Here is a 23,217-nt window from a genome sequence, read left to right as displayed (position 1 = left end):
ATAGCCGAGGTCGTCGCCGCCTCCCTCCCCACCCACCTTCTACACTCTTTCCCCTCCCCCCGCCCTTCGGTAGCCCGACTGCTTCCCCTCTTCACTCTTCAATAACGCTAGCAGCCATTTGCCGTCGCTTTTAAGCGCGCCGGGCAGCCAATCAGGACGGGCTGGAATCCCGGGGCCGCGGTGACGCGCCGCCGTGGCGCGCTTGCGCGGCGGCCGCGGAGGAACCTCCCCGCCTCCCTCCTCCCTGGCGGCCCTCCTCCCCTCCCCGTCCCCGGCTCCCCTCCCCCTCCCCCCCCTCCCTTCCCCACACAGCCCTCCTCCTCACCCAGTCGCTATTAGCCAAAGCGGCGGAGTAAAAAAAGATGGCGGCGGGTTCGGATCTGCTGGATGAGGTTTTCTTCAACAGCGAGGTGGACGAGAAAGTGGTGAGCGACATGGTGGGCTCTCTGGAGTCTCAGCTGGCGGCCAGCACGGCCCATCACCACCATCACCCTCACAGGACGCCCGAGATCCGGGCCGGAGGCGCCGGGGGGCTGGGGAACCATGTTGTGAGCGGCAGCCCTGGAGGAGCCGGAGTAGTAGGAGCCGCCGCCGCCGCCGCCGCCGGTGCTAATGTCCAGACGGAGAGCAGCAAAATGGGACTGGCCCAGGAGATCACAAAAGCAGGTAGAGCGGCGGCGGCGGGGGGCGGCGGGGGCGGCAGGTCCCGGCCGGAGGAGAGGGAGCCAAGAGGGAGCGAGAGAGGGGAGCCAGGGCCGATCCCCCTCAGCCCTGCCGACCCCCCTCCCCAGAGGGGGGCCTGACACCCTCCCGGGGGCACCCGGTGTGAGAAGGGTGCCCGGGCCTTGGGGAACCCTGGACCCTCTGTGGGCGGGTGCACGGGGAAGAGGGAAGCAAAGGGGCAAGAGATGGGGGGCCAAGACCCCTCCCTGGCTACAGCGAGGGGACCCTGGTGGGGTAGAGGGAAGGAAAGGGGGATCCCTCTTTCCCAGGGTCGTCCAGCCATCCCAGAGGGCGGACAGGGATAGGGTCTGGAGGAGCTGACATCCCGAGTACAAGGGTCTGACACCTCAGGTGTGGGGGGTCTCAGTAACGGGGGACTGGGAGAGCTCTCAGTTCAGAAGGGAGACCTCTCTAGAACTGATCTTTTGCTCCCTCGATTTTTCCCATTCCCCAATTTGTCTCCCGTTAATGTTAACATGTCTTGGCTGAAGTAATGCCCCCAGACCTCCTCCTCCCCCTTCCCCTCCCCCCCTTTTTTATTTTATTCTCTCCTCCTCCTTGTTGTTGTTGTTGTTGCAGGGGCCGGAGGAGTGCAAGGGGGTGTTATTAATCACAACACGACCAGGTCCCAGGGTTCAGCTCTGCTGGATGGAACCTCCTCATCCACCTCTACCAGCAGCAGCAGCAGCACCAGCACTAGCAGCACCACAGCAGGATCCGAAGCTGCTGCTGCCGCTGCTCCAGGGGCTGCTGCCATCAGTCAGGGCAAATCGGTGGTCATCAGCAGCACCATGGCAACCGCCTTGTCCTCCAGAAACGGCAAAATCGGTACCACCACCACGGTGCAAACTTTGAATGGGAGTAACGTCGTGATGAACTCTCACCATTCAGGAAGTGCTGTTGCTTTTGCTGGGACTCCGGCTGCTGCTGCTGCTGCTGCTGCACCTGCTGTCACCCTAGTCAACAACGGACCAGGATCTGTGGTGTTGCCGCTGGGGAAGGGAAATGCTGTCAATGCTGTTTTGCCTTCAGCTTCTTCTAACACTGTCATCCAGACTTCTTCTTTCCTTAGCACTGCTGTATCCTCTTCTTCCTCACCCACCGTTATCTCCTCCTCCAGCATTGGAAGTGCGGGACCTACCGTGGCACTAGTAAGGCCACCAATTCACACAGCAGGACCTGCTGCAGCTTCTGTTGCTGCAGCTACCCAGAATGGGAGCAATACTGTGATCAATTCAACTATCAGTGTGGGAAGTTTGCCTGCTACTGCTGCTGCTTCTGTAGCTACTGTGGGTTCTGGAGTTTCCCTTCAAGCATCCCTTGTGAACAGCCAACCTGGCTCCAGCATGCCATCCACAGCCACCACACAGGTCATCAAATCAGAGTCCCCTAAAACTATAGTGCAGGCAGTGCCTCAACAGCAAACATTGACAACCAGTGGCCAATCCACTACAGGGGGTAACATGATCATTGGGCAAACTATGCAAGGTGGCATCCCCAATCCTAGTGGGATACCACCTCCTCCTCCAGCTCCTGGGACCCCTACAGGGATGGCTAAAGGCACTGCCAATACAGTGGCACAAAGTCTGCCAAGGACTCCAACAGCTACTACAGGTGGTATCCGAGCAACGTTGACTCCTACAGTTTTAGCACCCCGTCTGCCTCAACCACCTCAGAATCCTACAAATATTCAAAATTTTCAACTACCCCCAGGTAAGAAAAGCATTGAAGTATTTATTGTGATGAAAAGCAAATGATCCAAATACTTGACTTTAGTTGTAAGTCATAGAAAGTTCTTGTTCTTATTTAAAATGGAAAGGTCATTTAACCTTTTTACCAATTTAATAAGCTGCAGATACTGGGGCATACTAAGTAGACCTGTCTTATAAGACTTTTCTACTGCTTAATTCTTTGTATTTGCATTTTAAGTCTGTGTTTTTTTGGGAGAGATTTTTCTCTCCATAACATGATGGTGTTCTGCTGATACATATTTCTATTTAATCTTCTTCATTGTGTCTTTGAATTTTAAAGTAATTTTGTGATTGTGTGAATAAATCAAACATGCTGCTTAACCTCTGTCCCTGTGTGCCCCTGCTGCCACAGAAAGCAGACTAAAGCTCTGTAGCAGCAGGTATGTCACAGGAGATAAATCACTTCACTATGCAAATGTACATTAAAACAATCTTGGATTTAAATTTTAAAAAAAGAGAAGAGTTCTAGAGGTATAGAGGTATTAGTAGTTTCTGCAGTCAGGTATAATGTGTTCTTATCTCATCATATATAATTTTTGTTTTTATCAACAAGTGATGTGAGTTCCTATGATAGGGGGATCTGATTTCTAAAGGTGACAGAAAAATAGAATGACACACCCCCTATTTTCAGGACTGCTTAATTAAGTCTTTGAAAGCTTTTACTCTTTTCAGGTTCTACTTTTAAAAACTACTCAGAACTGTATTACAGTTTTTAAGTGAACATAAAAATGAACTTAGAAAGATCACATCATTTATGGCTAACATCCCAATCTTCAAACTGTATTTTAAGTATTTTCCCAGTATTTATAGTACTTTTCAGTGCAGTATTGTTACTACACAAAGAACACCTAATTAAATTTTACTATTACTACCTAATGAAATCAATGGTGTGCATATGCTATTCATTTCAGTGGATCTTAGTGTAGTAAAAGTAATATATTATGAAATTACTGTCCAGTATATTTATAGAAGGATGTTTTTATTTCAAAAATGCTAATATATGTAGTAGTCTTACCAGTTTCTTTCTGATTGTCGATTCTGCTATATTATTTAAAAGTTCTTAAAAGTCAGAAAAATATTGTGAATAGTATAGAATATTTTGGTATTTTTTCAGAACATTTAGGCATACAAAATACCTTACTCGAAATATTTCCTGTTTTTGATTAGTAGTATTTTTTAGTTTAATGTAAATAGATATTTTATGAGTTAAAAATATTTCTCCTTAAAGTTAATCCCTTAGTATGTAGTCATTGTATGTGTAGTAGTAGTAAAATCAGTCATGAAAATTTGGTACTTTACATGTCCCATAGTATTTTCTAAAAATAATGAGTGGCTGCTTCAAAACAATTTCTTTATCAATGAACTGAAAGATTTTCCTGTCTAAACATTTAAGGGTTAAGAACTAGTGTAAAACTTCAAACAGTTTTTTTTTTTTTTTTTGTTTTTAAATTGGTGACATACTGGGGGTAGTTCCAAAGCTATCCAAAAACTTTTTTTCCTTCTTTGCACTTAGTTTAGGCTTAATTAAAAACCCCAAAGAAAGGGTATTGACATTTTGTGCTGGTGATTACAATAGGCATTTGGGAGTGTTCCAGAGTAATTAGCCAGAATTTTTCTCCCTACTTATCTAATTGCAGGTATGTATTTGTTTAATCTTAATCCATGCTACATAAGGTAATTTGTAAAGTTTGTCATAGCTTTTTTCCCCCTAAAAGATTGCCACACAAAAGGTCTGCCCTTTCCTATATAATAAAGTCCTTTTCCTTTGATTTGTAGTTTAGTGCCTTAATTAAAGTTGATATTGTCCTTGTTTGACCAAAAAGATACTTCAGATGACTGGAAGATATTTCTAATATCTCTAGTAGAGATAGTAGTCTTAAAGTAGTTTAATTGAGGTCCATTTATTAAGAAACTCATAGTTACTGTATCTATCAGATTATAATTTCCTGCTGAATATGTCACATTTTAAAAGTGAGACTTATTTTAAAAGAAAAACTAAGGTTATAATTAGAAACATTGCTGATTATAAATTACCTTATTAAAACTAAAATCTAGACTTTGGGAGGGAAAGTAGCCCTGTCTTTTGACTATATAGTATACTCGTTTTTATATATATTATTAAGTATTTGAATCAACTCTTTGGAAATATGGAACTAATTGAATCACTTTTAGTGAGAATTTCCTCTTTCATTCCAATGAATGTTTTGCTATTGGGAAGAAAAAAGTGATTAGAGAAGGGCATGCCCTTTTACAATTCTTTTATTAGTGGTTTTGAGAGTGATGTTTATGATTTAGTTTTAGTATTAAGCCCAAATTTGCTTGTGCGGATTTGACAGCTAGATAACATTATTTGTTAAATCTTGGGGGAAAAAAAAGAATATTTTAATTCTTAGAGTTTTTGCAATATTTCTAATATTTTGCATCAGAAAATAATCTTAAGTCTGATATGAGTGACAAACACTGTGAGCTTGATTCTAAGATAACACATGTCATTTTCTTGATTTTTATCATAATTATCTTAGATACATTGTCAAATATATCCATAAAGTATGCCACCTTCTTTTTTTAGTAAAGAAATAGACCTCCACAAACCAGTATGAACTTCGTGAACTTAACCTTTTTTTTTTTTTTTTTTTTCTTTTTGTGTCCAAAGAAGTAAAGCAAAGTAGGGTTAGTTAAAACTATTCTTTTTTCTTTTAAAATAACAGTTGTTTTGATTTAAGCAATACATTTTAGTCTGATAAATCAAAATTACACATTTCTGAAAATACCACTTATGCCCTGTAATTAAATTTTCAGAAAATATACTTAAGGATGCTTATGAATTGGCATCATTTTTTTCCAAATTGAATTTCATACTTTTTAATATGAATTAATGATTTATTTTGTAATGTTTTCTTTCATTATATTACTTAGGTGGTAGGTAGTCATAGTCTGAAGAAATTGATCATCTGGGTATACTTGGCAAATAGGAAATTGACACTTTAATATTTTAGTGATACAAGTGTTATACATCTATATTTTGGGAGAAGAGAGGTTTGTAAAGCTTTGTGTAAGTATCAGTTAAAAATCCATCTATGCAAAATTTGAGTTCCATCTTAAAACCTATATTCATTCTTCAGTCACTTTTATGTAGTTAGAAACTAGAAAGGATAATAATATAAATGTTTAATATGTAATTATGCAACACACTCTTGCACAGAATTCTTACTTTGCTGATTAGGATTTTTGTAAATGAGGTTCTTAAAGAGTTAAACTTCATATTTGAATATTCATATTACTGTAATAGGATGTGTACTCTTGAAAAGCTACCTTCTTGTAGGAATAACCTGGGGAAAAACACTTTAAAAATTTGCTAGTAAGAAATAGAATTTGTCCCAGATACACTGAAAAGTGTGCTTTGATATTAACAATTTTATAAAAATTTGTAATGAAAAAGGGATATTAAGATTGTTATTTTTGTAAAGTTGAAGGTGATGGGATAATTAGCATATAAAGAAGACATTTCTAAAATGACTACTTAAAAAAGATTTTTAAAAATTTTCTTAATGTTATCCACTTAATATAATAGGTTTTTTTTTTATGTCGTTCCATTTATACTACTTTAGTCGAGTTGACTTTTCTGTTGCTTTAAAGGGCTTGCCAATAATAAATTTTCAGTCTAAGACCAATTTCTAAATTTTTCTAAATGATTTCTAAATTTCTAAATGATTAATTTGATAGATTTTACCTATCAACTTTTGTATGACACTTGATACTTAAAAATGAATGCTTCCAAGATCAGAGTGTTCAAAAGTTCAGGTGCCTTAAATAGTGGCATCCATCCATAGTGGGTGGTCTCTCCTCTCCCGCCTTCTTCTTCCTTCATTCACAAAAAAAAAGATCTTTGGAATCTGTTCTGTGGTAACCCTTTGATTTTTGTAAAGCACAGACAGCCAAGGACCTTACTGTTTCTTCTTGTAAATTTTAAACAAAATCTTGGAATTCAGAGATAAGTTTGAGAGTAAGGGTTACTATACTGTTTCCTTATTTGCTATAGATGACTTGCCATGTGATCTTGATCTTGAAACATTACTTGATACCTCAGTTTCTACAACTGTAAAATGGGATTAATACCTATTTTGTTAAGGGTTTTGAAACTCTTGGATGAAAGGTATTGTATATGTGAAAGGTATTATTTGTTATTTCCATTCAATCCCATAAATTGTTTATTGCCTCAAAAAATACTTTTATAAAACTGCAGCAGGTCCTTAAGACAGTTTAATAGTGAAATAATTCAGAACATAATGTGATTTCTGGCATATTATAGAATCTTTCACCTTCTTTAGTAGGTTGCCAAAATTTTGGGGCACAGGCTTCCAGGTTAGTACTATCCTGATTACAGAATTGTAGATTAGGAAGAGACTATGTGACATGCATATATAAGTCTGTCTTCAGATATAATGAGTTGGTGGGTCTAATTTTAGGCCTAAGGCTTTAACCAAGTTTTTCCTCTTGATGCTAGGTAACAGTGAAATTTGAAAAGAAAAAAAGATACTTTTGGGGAGAAGGCACATGGACAGCACTGGACAGCTCTACTTAGCATAGAACACAAGTAGCTTCCCCAAGTATTCCTGGTCCAACTTACCCTTCTCTTTGGGAAGAACTATATTTAAGAGTGAGCAGGGAGCTCATTCTTTGCTGTAGTATGTTCTTGGCTTCTTTACTGACTTATTATTATTGCTGTTATTATTATTGTTATATTTTATTAAAGTTGATTGGGAAAGGGGTATGGGATTTATAAATACCTAGTTTGGTATTTTCTGGAACTGGGGAATCCATCATGTTTTGGCAACAATCAGCAATCATGGCTTCATTTCATCCTGAGGAGATTACTGTAGAGGCAGCAAAGAATAGTGGAAAGAAAGATGGACCTGGGAGCAGGAGACCTGGGTCTGAATCCTGCCTCTGATATAGCTATGTGATCATGGGCAAGCCACTTAACCTCTCAGAGCCTCAGTTTCCTCATTTGTAAAATGGGGAAAATACAACCTACCTCACAGGGTTGTTGTGAGGATCAGATGATACTATGTATATAAAGAGCTTTGAAAACCTGAAAGTACCTTATAACAATGTCAGTAGTTACGAATAGTAAATTATTGAATGCATAAGACCTATGTTGCTGTGGTTTATAAGAGGTTTATCTGAGTTATAAGAAGAAACTTTTAAAAGTACTTCATATTTGCCAAGGGATGAATAAAAATAAGTATACATTGTTTATTAGTCAGTCTTTAGGACAAATCTTTAAGGAACCTGAGTATGAAAATGTTACTCCTGTTTACAGAGAAACTGAGGTGCTAAGAAGTTAAACTTCTTGTTCACAAGCATGCAGTAGAGTTTGTGCTCATCTCCTCAAATGATGCTTAAGACTACCTGACCACACTATTCTAAGACTAGCATGACAATTGAATGTGGACAGTAAAGGCTACCAAAACATCAACTGTTGAATATCTACCTGTTAGTTTGGTTTTGATCAGTACAGGAGTCACAGCTCACATCTGTGGTCTAGAGAGGAAAAGACCTGTATTCATCTTGTTCCTTATTCAGTGAAAGTTGATTCTTGGCGTATTCTACACAAACCATTTCAATATATACATTTAACCTCATATAAAATAAAAAGTTGAATAAAGCAAGTGCTTTTAGAAATAGTTTTGTGAAGTTAGGGAAATGTAGTTAACTATTTTAAAAATGTTGAACCTTTTAAGGTGATGCTTTAAAGGGATCCAGATAAAATTGTATATGTGTGCATGCATGTGTGCTTTGCTGTGTCTGACTTTGCAAATTTCTTAAAAGTTTTACTATTCTTTTATTGAAATGATACCCAGGAGTCTTAATGATACCTTTTTTTTTTTCCCCTTAAAGCCTAGGACCTGGTTTCCTTGGAGGTTAGCGCTCTTGCCTTCAAAGCTTGTTTCTTGAGATAATATAACATTGGAAGCTGGTGTCCTTTCATATATATAGAAGTAATTTATTTAACCAGGCCTATAGTAATAAATTTATTAAATTAATAAAAGAAAGGAGACTCATGCAATTAGAACCTTGTAATTCTTGAGTTACCTTTAAAAAAAATAATTTTGTTTGTAATAAAATGAACTTCAGATTTTTTCCTCCCAATCATCAATAAATAAACACACATATGACAGTTATTTTATTTTATTTTGCCTAGGCAGTTGGGGTTAAATAACTTACCCAGGGTTACACAGTGTCTCTTGACTTAAGGGCTGGAGTTCTATTCACTGCACCATCTAAAACAGTTATTTTAAAACATATTTACTCAATAATCATTAATCTTTAAAATCACTTCAATGTAGGTAAGATACAGCAAAATTGAAATTGGAAGTTAAAACATTGTCTAATATTGTATATTTTTTGAATTTAAAATTTTGGTTTCTACATTTCCCTGATTTTGACTCTCAAAGGTAAAGAGATATAAAACTTGTCATTGAGTGAAGAAGAAATTCTCATAACTAATATCATTAACTTGTATAGACTTTAATATCTTTTGTGATTGACTAATATTCATTATCATTAAAAGCATAACCATTCCTGTGTTTGCAGATATTATTTTTTATGCTTCTAATCATTGTGCAGATTAGAAATCTTAAATTTATTAAAAACATTGTACACTTGAAATATGGTACATATTTTATGGAATGATAGATGAGAGTAAATAATATTTTGTTGTTCTATCCTTTATCCTGCATTTTAAAGCCGTGGTTTTGCTTTTCCATTCTGAGCATTCTTTCAAATTAGAAAAACATAGATGATGAGAAAAGTGGGTGGTTTCCTCTTTTGAAATCCAAATGGGTGGTAGTGGGCTTCTAACCTAAATAAGTCCTTCCTTTTGTTCTTATTTTGCATGTATGAATGATTACTCTGTCATTTTATTATTCAAATATAGTGACTGGGAAAGAAAGTACTGACATATTATATTAGACTTTTTTTTTCCCCCATATTTTGTTCTTACTAGGACAAAAAGCCAAAAAACCCATCCTGGATTATAACATTTTGGAGTGTAAGAAATCTTTCATCTTTTTTAGCCATGTTGTTTTATAGATCAGGAAACTGAGGCTCAGAAAAGGAAAAATGATTTGCTTAATTAAGACTGTGTAGCTAGTAAATGGAAGAATTGAGACAATCTTCTGAGTCTTGGTTTAGTGTTCACCACACTAAAATCCTAAATAAGAGCCCAATAAGAATAAATTGAAAGCACTGGAAAGATCATTTAATTATTAAGGAACTTAAACTATTTTTAAATAGTACTGTAGAATGCCCCCTTCCAAAAAAAGTTGGACTTGAAGCCAGGAAATTTATGTTCTAGCCCAACTTCTGCCTTCATGGTCTTGAGCAAATCATTTAACCCTTTTTAGCCTGCTTCCTCATCAGATAAAAGGAATCTGATGACAATATATATTTTTTTCCTATCTCAGAGTTTTTGTGAGAATCAAATGAATTATTATGAAAAAACTTTGAGAAATATGTTACTGTGAAAATGGAAATTATTTTAATTCCATAGATATTATTGTGAATTGAAGTGGGAAATAGTTCATTTTTAGATCACACTTCATACTTGAATATTTACTACTGTTTAGTTTAGGCAGAATTTTAACATTTTGTTGAGTAATTTATTGTTCTTGGTTTTATATTAGTTATATAGGAAGTCATTGCTCATAGATTCCTGAATATTGATAAGATATATCTAATATTATCTTATATTTGCATAGTTCTTTGCCATTAACAAATTAGTGTCATATATATTTCTGTAACAACTTTGTGAGGAAGGGTGGACAAGTATTGTTTTCACTATTTTACAGATAAACTGAGATTTAGTAAATTGAGCTGAGATTTGAACCCAAGTCTTCTGATAGAAATCTAATCTTCTGGGATACCATGGTCTAATTTCGAAACATTAATTTCAGATCATATGAGGTGTATATACTTCTAAAATGCTTTTCATATGAAAGCATATTGACATTGGTAACTGCTTTATTATTGGTCACCTTATGTTATTATTTCAAAGCAAATTCTGAACTTTATGTACAAATTACACTATATTGTTATTTTGAAAATGATTTCTAAATCTCTTCCCCATCCACTTCCCTTGACCATTTGTCATTTTGGTTGGCAAAAATGATAATATGGACTTATAATTTCATAGTGCTTAATTTGGAGCCAGCAGCTCTGGGTGGCTCTACCACTTCATGATTGAAGATTGGACAAGTCATTTCAGCTCCCTGGGTTTTAGTTTCTTCATTAAAAACAAGGTGATTCAACTAGGTGATCTCTTAAATCCCGACCATATCCACCATATTCAGCTACCATATGATTCTCTTGTCCTAAATACATTAAATTTTGTAGTGGTAAAGCAGATGCCAAGTTGGGAACTTGAACTTTTTAAAAAATCCCAAGACAATGAATCAAAGTATATGTGTTATACATATTTGTACATTTATTCAAATAGAGCCCATGTCCTTTATAGAGAAAAAGACACAGAACTTACGTTTTGAATGTGTTAAATATTAGAATGTTATTAATATTTATTAAAATATAAATACATGATAGAGACTTGAATTCAGAATCTAGTATGTAGAACATATTTTAATTTAGTAGTTGATTTATTTTCATGACCACTAATTTGTGGGGAGTTTTTTGTGTGTTTTTTTTTTTGGTGGTGGTGGTGATTGGGTTTTTTGGTTTGTTTGCTTGCTTTTTGGCTAGGCAATTGAGGCTAAGTGATTTGTCCAGGATCACACAGCTAGTAAATATTAAGTGTCTTTAGTCCAGATTTGAACTCATTTGACTTTAGAACTCATGCTTTATCCACTATACTACCCAGCTGCCCCCTGTTTGTTTTTTGATTTTTAGTATATTTAGTTTATAGCAATTTGAAATTCCAAAGAAATTGTTTATGAAGTCCAAATAAGATTCAACTAGGAAAATTGAAATCCGTTACAAGTAGGACTTTTGAACTTGATTTGAATATGTAGTTGTATGTGTGTGTGTGGTTTTTGACAGCATAATAAAGGCAATAAAACTTTGCTGTTAGAAAAATCTGACTTCAGATACTGTTGCAAACATTTAGGTATGTGACCATGGGCAAATCATTTAACTCAGTCTCAGTTTCTTCATCTGCAAAATAGTGGTAATAATATTACCTTTCCAGATTTTTAGGAGGACCAAAAGAGATTACAGGTAAATTGCTTTGCCAAGCTTAAATCATCATGTAAATGTTTGTCATCATTGTTGTTGCGTCTTCCTCATCATCATCTTCATCATCATCATTCTAATTGTATGATAGTAGCTATGTCATTTAGCCATTCAGTTACCCCAGGCAACTCTGTCTTTATAGATGAATTGCCAATCTGTGCTAGTAGAGTAAATTTCTATTCCAGGAATTCCCCAACAAATGAAATCATGCATCTGGTTCAGAAAAAGAATTATAGTTTTTAAGGGAATGTCTTTCAGTGATTCTTACTAGACAAAGTAAAAATAACCATGGCATCATAAATCTATAGGATCTTATAATTGGGACAGACCACAAAGGTCATTTTGTTCATTGTGTATAGGAAGTCCCTTTATTATTATAAGTAGTCCTGACTAAGTAGTCATCCAGCCTTTTCTCTAAGAGTTCCAAAGGTAGGCTCATTCTGATTTTGGACAGCTCCGATTGTTACAAAGAATTTCTTTATATGGAGTTGAAATTTTTTCCCATTATTTGTCCCCTGGGATCAAGTAAAACAAATGTAGTTCCTCTTATACGTGACAGTTCTTCAAGTACTTGAAGATAACTATCTTGTTTTCCCCTTTCCCCAAATCTTTTTTTCTTAGGTCAAACATCACCAAGTTATCTGCGTATAAAATAATTTCAAGCCCTTTTTAACCCTGGTCCATTCTTTCTTGCTATGCTTAATCAATCAATCAATTAATGAATTATTGAACACCTGCAATGGGCCAGCACTTGTTCTAGGTGCTGAGGATAACAGTATAAAGAATTAAACAATTTCTATTTACTTTATCTGAATTCAGTGTTCCATATGACTTGTGACTTCTGATTTTTGTGGGAAAAAACATTCTCTGGTTGATTTTATTTTACTTTATTTTTTGTTACTTTGGCACATTGTTAACATTTTATTTACATTGCAATATAACAAGCTCTTTTTCTTAACATTTTTATTGGTGGCTTCTGTTTTAAAATTTCATTTATTTTTGAATTTTTCTCTGCTCCTATAACAATTAAAATTGTTTTTGAAATAGTATTTTATTTTTTCCAATTACATGTAAAGATGATTTTTAGTATCCATTTGAAAAATTTTTGTAGTCCAAATTTTCTCCCTGTCTTTCTTCTCTCCTCTTTTTAAGATGGTAAGCAATTTGATATAAGTGATATATGTTGAATCATGCAAAATATTTCCATATTAGATGTATTGTCAAAGTAGAAACAAGACACCCCCCCCAAAAAAAAAAAAAAAAAAGGAAATAATCTCTTTGGATCTGCATTCGGACTTGGTTCTTTTTTCTGGATGTGGATAGTATTTTTTGTCATAAGTCCTTGGAATTGTCTTGGATCATTATATTGCTGAGAATTGTTAAATTATTCATAGTTGATTATGGTTCAGTGTTGCTGTTACTGTGTACATTGTTCTTCTCACTTTACTTTTCATCAGTTCATGTAAGTTTTTCCACTTTGTGAAATCTTACTAAATCATTTCTTATAATAGTATTCTATTACATTGAATTTTTTTTGTTAAAAAGATCAAATAAGAAAAAAAGTCAGCAAAATCAACCAATACAATAGGATGTGACAGTATATGTAACATTCTATAACCATATTTTCTATCCCATGAAATGAAGAGAGGGAGAAATTTTTTTTTTTTTTTTTTTTTTTTTAGTTCTTCTCAGGACCCAAATTTGATCATTACAATTACATAATACTTAGTTTTGCTTCACTGTTCTTTTTTTCTGATTACATTGTAAAAGTATTGTATATTGTTTATTTAGCTTTGCTTCATCACTCTATCAGTTAAGGGTGTTATCCCATTCTCTGAATTCTTTATATTAATCATTTTTTACAGTGTAATAATAATCTATTTACATTAATGTACTATAGTTTGTTTAGCTATTCCCCAGTTGATGGGTATCTATTTTGTTTGTAGTTCTCTGCTATTACAAAAAATTCTGCAATAATTTTTTTGTTATACATGGGACCTTTTTTCCCCTCTGAGTTTGATTCCTGTGGGAGTTACATGTTTAGCAGTGGAATCTCTGGATCACAGGATAATTTTAGTTGCTTTTTTAAAAAAGCATAATTTCAAATTATTTTTTCTCAGAATGGTTGGGCCATTTTATAACTCCATCAACAGCTCTTGTCTTTCTGCAGTCCCTCCAACACTTTTTCCATTTTTGTCAATTTGTTTACCTGGTTATTTTTTTTAAATACAAATTTTTTTAGCCATACCTCTTTCATCCTGTACTTAGGTATTATATTTTTCCAACCCTTCCTTCATTAAATATATTTTATTAAAAAAAATAAATTTTGATTTTCATTTATTGATAAATTTCAGAGTTGGAGGAAACCAGTTTTTTCCGTTTAAGAATCCTGTAAGGGACTTCCTGTAGTATGCATAAGAAATGGTTATCTAATCTTTGCTTAAAATATTTTAGGTAAAGGTAATCCTACTATCTACTTTCTAAGACATACCATTTCACTTTTTGATTATTATTTGAACTTTTTTAATACTGATTACCTTCTCCTGGATAAGAAGTTAGGAACTAATTTAAGGTCCTATGACTGTTTCTGTTAGAGAGAGAGAGAGAGAGAGAGAGAGAGAGAGAGAGAGAGAGAGAGAGAGAGAGAGAGAGAGAGAGAGAGAGAGAGAGAGAGAATGATTGATGCTTTTGAATATCTGAAGTATTATATGAAGATGGATTATACTTGTTTGGCTCAAAAGCAGAACTTGAATAAGTGGATAGAAGTTATAGGAAAGCATATTTTGGCTCAATATAGGAAAAACCTTCCCAATAATTAGAGATTTCTAAAAGTAGAATGGATTGCCTTGGAAAGGCATGAATCCTTCACCACTAGAGGTCTTCAGACACTATACAGATGACTGCTGTTGGAAATGTTGAAGAAGAAATTTAATCTTCAGGTAGTTGTTAAACTATATAACAATAGCAACTCATATTTTATAATATTTTACATTTTACAAAGCACTTTCCCAATACCAGACTTTTATATTCTTTTGTCTAGAGCTATGTAGGGGACTTCAGAACCATCTGGACCAATCCGTCCCATTTTACATGTGAAGAAACTGAGGTCCAAGTGGCTTTTTGAAGCTCACAAGGGTATAGCAATTGTCAGTTTTGAACAGTCTTCTGAGTCCTCAGCTGATATTGGTAGTTGAAATATTAGCATTCTTACTTTATGGATGAAGAAATAGGTTCCCTGAGGGTAAATGACTTTTCCAGTTGAGTGGGCAAGTCCTTTGAACATGGTCTTTTGGATCTTTCTACACTCCAATGCCATCAATGTTCTTTAGTGTTTTTACTAACTGTTGTACATTCTTAGCAAATTTTTACTGGTCTACAAAATATTACCACCAAATTCATTATTTCTTAAAAAAGACTAAAACTGACTCTCTTTTTTTCTTCCTTTAAGTCCTTTTTTTATGTTCTGCTTTTTCATCCTACCTCTATTCCTAGTCCTTGTCCTTTAGCTGCTGAGACCCCTTCTTCAGTGCTGAGAGTAAAACAATAGACATTATAGAACTGAACTTAAAAGAGTTCTGCCTCAGCTTTCTCAACTGTCCAATATGGATAATAATGGCATCTACATGGCAGGACTATTGTGAGGATCAAATGAGATATTTGCAAAGTGCTTAATTAGTATAGTGCCTGGCACTTAGTAGGTTCTATATAAATTCTTACTCCCTTTGTTTTTGGAAACATTGAACTATATGACTTATAAGGTCTGTTTCCACTCCAAAATATACACTAGAAGTGTCAAACTTGCTGGCCACAGGCCCACAAAACTCCTAATTGTGACCAGAACAGATTAAAATGTAATTGGGAAGTGTTTAACAAATTAAAAAAAAAAAAAAAGGCAATACAGCATAGATGTTATTTTTTTCTCAGTAATATTTTACTTTTCCAGTTATATGTAAAATTATTTTTGAATGTTCATTTTTGTAAGATTTTAAGTTCCAAGTTTTCTTCCCTCCCTTACATCTTCCCCAAAACAGTGAGCAATCTGATATCAGTTATATGTGTACAATCATCTTAAACATATTTCCATGTGACACGTTATGAAAGAAAAATCAGAACAAAAAGGGAAAAACATGAGAAAAAAAAAGCAAGCAAAAACAAAAAGGTGATACTCATTCAGTCTCTATAGTTCTCCTTTTGGATGCAGATGGCATTAATTGTCTTGGATTACTATATTGGTAAGAAGAGCTAAGTCTATTATAGTTGATTATCATGTAATCTTGCTGTTATTGTATATAATGTTCTCCTGATTCTGCTCATTTCACTCAGCATCAGTACATGTAAGTCTTTCCAGGCTTTTTTGAAATCAGCCTGCTCATCATTTCTTATAAAACAATAATATTCCATTACATTCATATATCATGATTTTCCCAGCCATTCTCCAATTGATGGGAATCCACTTAATTTCTAATTCCTTTCCACTACAAAAAGAGCTGCTACAAACATTTTTGCACATGGGAGTCCTTTCTCCTCTTTTTTTTGAATAAAAGCGGTCCTCTACAATATTGTAGTTTCCTTAAGTCAACATGTAGTCCAGGAATTAATTTTGTTTTGAGTTTGATATCATTTTCAAAGTGGATAAGAGTACAAAACTTGCATTTAGGGAATCCTGGTTTTAACATTACCTATGCAATCCTGGAAAATTAATTCATTCAACCTCTCTGAGCCTTAGCTTGTTCATTTGTTAAATTGGGATAATAATAGCACCTACCATTGTGAAGTTCAAATAAAATAAATGTACATAAAACACTTTGTAGGTCTTACACCTTTACAGATGTCTACATAATGTGACCTATTATTGCTTGAAATGGATCAAATTCTTTTCCTAGTGAACATATACAAAATTTTCATTTAATCCTCCTATTGAAGACAGCTTCAGGGACTTTGAACAGAAAATAAGTTCCTTTCACAAATTTTTATTGTTTTCATGTACAAGTCATTCTAGGTACTAAAGATACAGAAATATAAGACGTAGTTCTTGCCCTCAGTAAAGTTATATTTTGGTGGAATAGTTGGGAATGTATGTAGAAAGGCTATATAAAAATAACCGTGCAAGATAAGTGCCAAGTATATGTAGATAACAGTTAGTAATTTAGAGGAAGGAGAGATCAGGGTGGATGAGGTGAGACTTGAGCAATAGTTGAAGAATTATTAGGAATTAATGTGGATTGGGGTCATTTGAAATAGGGGAAGAGGGAGTAAGTTTAGTGGTAGGAGGGGGGTTTGTGTCATGCATAATTGGTATGTAGAGTAATTAATTGAATCATTCAAAACATACAATTTATACTAGTATTCTTTCCATTAATTCACACACTGTGTTATTACTATCCTTAGCTCTATCTATTGATTAATTAAAAAGTAGTTTCCAACTTTTTGGTATCATTTAATTATGTCTTATGATAATGAAGGAGTCTAATTTAAATATATTTAATAAGACATATGATGTAAAGATAATAACATATTTTTGTCAGTTAACATTAAGGTGGATATTGTGGTATAGTGGAAAGAATATTGCTTGGAAGGTTGGGTACTTGTTTTTTAGTCCATCATCCCTCTGTGTGATCCAGAAACTTTACTGGGCCTTAGTTTCTTTATCTTTTGAAGAAAGGAGTTATAGATATGTTACCTAAAAATTCTTTCAACTGAAGAATAATATGATGAGGTAATAATGATGGAAAATAAGATTGTCCATATTCTTCTTGAATCTATATTACAATACAAAAACTGCTCATTAATACATTTATGTACCTTTACCTGTTTGTTTATTCATGCTCATGTACATAGTACAGTTATACTTCAACAACTACTATTTAAGCATTAAGAAATTATGAATAGTATTTCTAGCTTTAAAACTCAAGTCTTAAAAGTACTGAAATTAATGATATGGCATCTTCTTTGATAAGATGGGGGAAGAAAAGGACCATTCTCTTTCTCAGTAAGTTATAATCAACTTCAATAAATGCTCATTGAATATATAGAGAATAAGCTAGGAATAGAAGAGGATAAAAACATTTCCTTATCCCAGAGTGTTTACTGTCTAATGAATAGACAAAACATAGTCACAGATAAATGGATAACTACCACTTTGTTTATTAAATGTGAAATAAGTAGTATAGACAGTATTACCTGAATTTAGAAAAGAAAAAGAGAGAGAGAGAAAAAAAGAGAGAGAAAGAGAGAGAACAAAAGAAAATTGGGTAGACTTCATAGAAGGGATATATTTGTGCTAGACTTTTGAGGAAGAATGAAAAATAAGCTTATTAGAGTGGGGAGGAAATTCTATGTAGAGGCATGAGTTATATTAGATAACCAATCTGGGTGGAGTGGAGGGACTTGTAAAGGAATAAAGAGAGATAAGTAGAAAGGAGTAGGCAGGGTCAGGTTCTGAAGGATTTAAATACCAAGCTAATGTAGTATAGTAGAAATAGCTTTGGATTTAAGAATCAGAAAACTTGCATTTGAGTCTCAGCTATGCACTTATTTGAGTTTGTGACATGGAACAAATCTTATCTTCCCGAGTTTTAGTTGCCTTATTTGTAAAATGAGTTGGAATAGATAATTTCTAATATTACTTTTAGCTCTGTAATTCTGTGTGATTATCGTATGGATAGTGGAAAAGCAGGGAAGGTTTTGGAGCAGCATTTACACAGGTTTTTTTTTTAACAGATTGAAATGGGGAAAACATAGGAGGGGCACACATTTTTATTTTTAGTTGAAATTGATATTATAATAATTGAATCTATTAGAAGCATATTATGATGGGGCAGCTAGGTGGCCCAATGGATAGAACACCAGCCCTAATGTCTGGAAGACCTAAGTTCAAATTTGGCCTCAGACATTTAACACTTCTTAACTGTGTGACTCTGGGCAAGTTACATAACCCCAATTGCCTCAGGGAAAAAAAAAGTATATTGTGATAGTTTAAATGTGGTATGATAAAAGCTTGGAATCGTGACATTTATTCAAATAAATGTTCATTAAGCACCTAATATATAAAATATCCTGCTAGGTTCTAAAACAAAAACGAACTACCAAAAAACCCTTACTCACATTTGTTGTCTTTATGGGGCTTAACTACAATCATAGAGTTATACAGCTGGAATGAACTTTGGAAGTGATCTAGTATAGCCTCCCATTTTACAAATGATGAACACTGAGGCCTCAAATGGTTGAGTGATTTGCCCAATATTATAGAGGTAGCAGATGGCTTAGTTGGAACCAAGAGAACCAAGTTCTCTGCTAAATTTAACACATTTTCTACTGTAATTCAGGCAGCTGCATTGGCTAGTGTGCACAGGCTGGAGTCAGGAAGACCTGAGTTCAAATCTAGGCTCAGATACTTTCTAACTATGTGACCCTAAGCAAGTCACTTAATATCTCTCTGTTTTGGTTTTCTCAACTGTAAAATGGATATAATAATAGCACCTATGTGAGCCCAGAGCTATTTTGAGTATTAACTGAGATAATAAGACACATAGTCACTTAATAAATACCAATTTCTTTCCATCCTAACATGATGTTCCCTCCTAGAGGGAAATATACAACAGGAAGTAGTATAAAAGGAGGAAGAATATATAATAAGGGCAAAGGAAAGGTTCATATAAAGTGTTTTAAGAATTTTGAGGATCACTTTAAGCTGGGAGCATCAGAGAAACTTCATGGGGTAGTGGTGGTGGCTAAAACTTTAACTGAGCTTTGGAGAAAGAGAAGAATTTCAACAGGTAAAGATATGAAAAAGCACTACATTCCAGGAGGAGGTGATTGTGGGCAGAAGCATGAAGGTAGGAAGGGTGGGAATGAACTCTGGGAAAAGGTAATAGTGTATTTTGGTTGGAGGAAAAGTAAAAAGACAAACAAGAAAGGTTAATTGCAGCAGATTTTTGTGGGGTCTTAAAGTGCCAAAATAAGGAGTTTATATATATTTTATGAGCGTTAGGGAGCCATTGAAAATTTTTGGACATAGGAGTCAGACTTGTGTATTATGTGAAGATTATTTTAGGCAGCTGTTTGAAGGGCAGAGTTAATGAAGAATGGCAGGAATTGATATTTGGGGGGCCAATTAGAAGATATTTAGTGACTATAGAGGAGATAAATGCAAATGATAGTGCTAATGTAGGATCAGCAGAATTTAGCAACTAGTTAGATGTGAAGAAAAGGAAGAAGTTAAAGATAATTTAAAAGATTTAAATTTGACTCACTCAGAGGTTGAGAGAATCATCAATTTAAAAAAGGGAAATTGAGAGGAAGGAGAGAAAGATGTCTAGTTTTAGACATATTATTTTGATTATTCAGCAATCAGTTGGAAATGTTAAACGAGTAGAGTGGATGGATTGGAAATATATGTTTTCTTTGAAACTTAAATGGATCTATGATCTCACAAGAGGATATAATGCGCTATCATATAGTGTGGATTGAGACTCTTTTATGCCTTCTTTCCTTTGTGGCTCTTATTTGTGTTCTTCTATAAACTTTAAGAAGTTTTCTTAGTATAAAGAAGGCCTTTTTCTAGTTGACTTAGGATAATTGATCACTCAAGTTGTCCAGTAATTTTATCTCTTTCTACATAACCATTCTACCTCCTTTTCTGGTTATGCTTCTTGATTATATCTTTATTCCCCTTCTTGTACTCAGTTTTTCATATGTTATAGCCATTTGTGCCCAATAATTTTTTCCTTGCCATTGCCTTTTAGGTGATTCACAATTTTGATTCCTTGGAGACTGTGGTAATCACTGATTTATAACTATATAGTATTAGTGAAAGAATATTGGTGTAAAAGGGAGAAGTTTACAGTCATTAAAAGACTATACAACTTTCCAAATGTTATAAAGCCTTCTCTCTTTGTATTTATTTTTTTAACTCAGGATAATATGTGCTTTTCAAGGGCAGGCATTATTTTTTCAGTGATATTGCCTTTGTATCTGTAGCATCTAGGATAGTATCTTATGCACAGTTTTACAAAATGTGATGTTTCCAGAAACTTATTGTTAAGGCTTATGAAATAGCATTGAAAATAATAGTAGTAGTAGCTTGTATTTACGTTGCACTTTACTTATTAAAGCACTCTGAACACATCTTATTGACCCTTTCCATAATCCTGGGAGGTATTATCCTCCTTTTACAGATAAGAAAACCAAGTTCTAGAGAGGTGAGTGTTTAATAAATACTTATTGGATTGTTTTCAGTGCTCTTCATATGTATATATATGAAATTAGTATTAGGCATTTTATATAGGAGAGATTATCAGAAGCATAAATGAGAGCCAGTATTGTAGAGAGAGGAAAAAAAAGAAGCCTGAGAAGGCTGGTTGGTGTGATATATGTACACACACACATACACACATACAAACACACATACACACACACAAACACACACACACACACACATATATATATTATTTTTTTTTAATGAGGTGAGGTTAATTCAGGGTCACACAGGTAGGAAGTATTATGTATCTGAAGTCAAATTTGAACTCCGATCCTTCTAACTTGAGGGCCAGTGTTCTATTCACTGTGTCATCTAGTTGCCCTTTGGGAGATATTTCAAAGGAAAAATGAACAGGTTATAACGAATCTGGATGTGAGGAAATTGAAGAGGGAAAAGGCCAGAATAACGCTCTAAACATTTTGAGGATATAAACATGAAAATCCATGAGGGGAGTCAATTTTGTAGTAAAGAAATAATGAATTCACTTTTGAGTACACAGAATTGAGATTGACAGTAAGATATCCATGAATCTGATGGAGATATAAAAAAACTGAGAGTTATCCACACATAGGAGTTAATTGAAGTGATGGGGGTGGATGAGATGAGAGCTGGGTCAGTCAAATGAGACTGGATTCAAATAAACTTGGGTGTATGGGAATGTTGGGAAGAGTAGCAGATATAGGAAAAAAAAAAAAAGCCTAGGAGGTTAGAGAGAAGTTGTATAATTTTGTTTCAGAAAGCCAAGGGATGAATGAGCAATGAAAAATGGAGGTTTAGCAATGCCAACTGCTACAGAGAGATTAAGGAGAAGGAAAATTGAAAAATAAAAAGATACTGGATTTGTTGGAGATTAGGAAATTATGGGTGAATTTTCAGAAAACAGTTTCACAATTATAAAATCAGAATTCAGAACTCAGTAGTGGTAAGAAAGGGAGGCAGTGAATATATAGCATTTTCTTGAAAAGTTTGTTAGTGAATTCTAAAATTTAGAGTTCTAGAAGATATAATGGAACACAAGAGCTTTGAATCACAGGAGAACAAAAAAATCTAGATACAGATGGTAAGGGGGCTCAGAGTAATAAATGTGAGAAGATACTTAAAGTGATAAAATAAGTCCTGTTGTGCTTTGTGCTATTTAAAGTGGTTTTTTTCCCCCTGAAATGATAAATTATAATCTATATACACACATAAAGGTGTACTTTTAAGTACCAAAAAAACCCCTTCAGGTATTGAAGAAGTGAAATGCTATTTTAAACTTTTACCCTTTAGAAAGTAGTTTGTAACAAAGTAATTTTGCCAATATGCGAGATACACATGGCTCCACATCATTTGTAACAGTTTTATTTATGCTAAATTGTCTGAAGTTATATCATTCTGTATAGAGACAGTCCCCTATTTTGTGAACAGGTCATATTCCTAGTTAATTTTTAAGTTGGTTGCTGGAACTTGACACATTTTTCCTGAGGGGGAAAAAAAATTATAACTGGCTAGATTCTTAGGTTAGCCCATGAAAATAATGTAGCCTAATAATAGTACTAATATTATTGTAGAACTTAACCATTATCTATACCTTAGTTTCTTTGAGGAGATGCATCAAAAGTTTCTATTAGGGAATCTAGGAATAAGCCTTTTATATCTTTTGCATTAGGAGTAAGGATTCTGATTTATGTTTGAGTGAGGTCTTATAAAGACGTCAATAAGAAGAAGCCACTGCAATGGATTAGGTAGCAAAGACTCTAGATAATTGAATTTAGTTGAAAGATTAAGAGCAAAGATTTTGAAAGCCAATTTTGAAATATGAATTCTGAGGCAAATAGGAATATGGAGGCTTTTGAGGACAGTTTTCATGGGGAGAGAGGGGACTTCAGGATACCAATGTCCAGTATTCATTCTTAAGTTTGAAACTGCTTGAATTTCAACACATTGGAAATGTAAGAGTTCTTAATATTTCTAAATTAAACCTTTCTCCCATGATTCATTATGAATTTTTAGTTGCTTTTATTCTTGGTGTGACTGAAAGATGATTTTGTTCACTTAGATTTGTAATCTTAAGATAAAAACAGCAAATAAATTTGCTTCTTTATGCTCCTTAACATGAAAACTTTTCAGGGACTCATTGACAAAGTTGAAATTGTTTTACTCTACTGGAATGTCATGTTTGGCTGTTGTGTTTGCAGAAATTAAAGTTCAAGAAGGAAAAAAAAAACTAGCTAGATTTTGAAGTCCCTTGGTAGTTCT

At 34.8% G+C, this 23,217-nt stretch overlaps 1 protein-coding gene across 1 annotated transcript in view; it reads left to right on the top strand.

The window, feature by feature from the left end:
- The first annotated feature begins 300 nt into the window (after positions 1-300).
- The window catches only part of TAF4 (TATA-box binding protein associated factor 4), a 153,219-nt gene continuing 130,302 nt past the window's right edge, over positions 301-23,217 (top strand). The window contains exons 1-2 of the mRNA XM_074288751.1: positions 301-666; positions 1,303-2,436. Of these exons, the coding sequence (XP_074144852.1) occupies positions 363-666; positions 1,303-2,436 (1,438 nt within the window). The 5' untranslated portion in view covers positions 301-362. The remainder of the gene's footprint in view (positions 667-1,302; positions 2,437-23,217) is intronic.

This window comes from Sminthopsis crassicaudata, chromosome 2, assembly GCF_048593235.1.
Source record: "Sminthopsis crassicaudata isolate SCR6 chromosome 2, ASM4859323v1, whole genome shotgun sequence".
Classification (NCBI taxonomy): domain Eukaryota; kingdom Metazoa; phylum Chordata; class Mammalia; order Dasyuromorphia; family Dasyuridae; genus Sminthopsis; species Sminthopsis crassicaudata.
The sequence above is the reverse complement of the archived record's forward strand: the minus strand, read 5'-3'. Positions and strand labels throughout refer to the sequence as shown.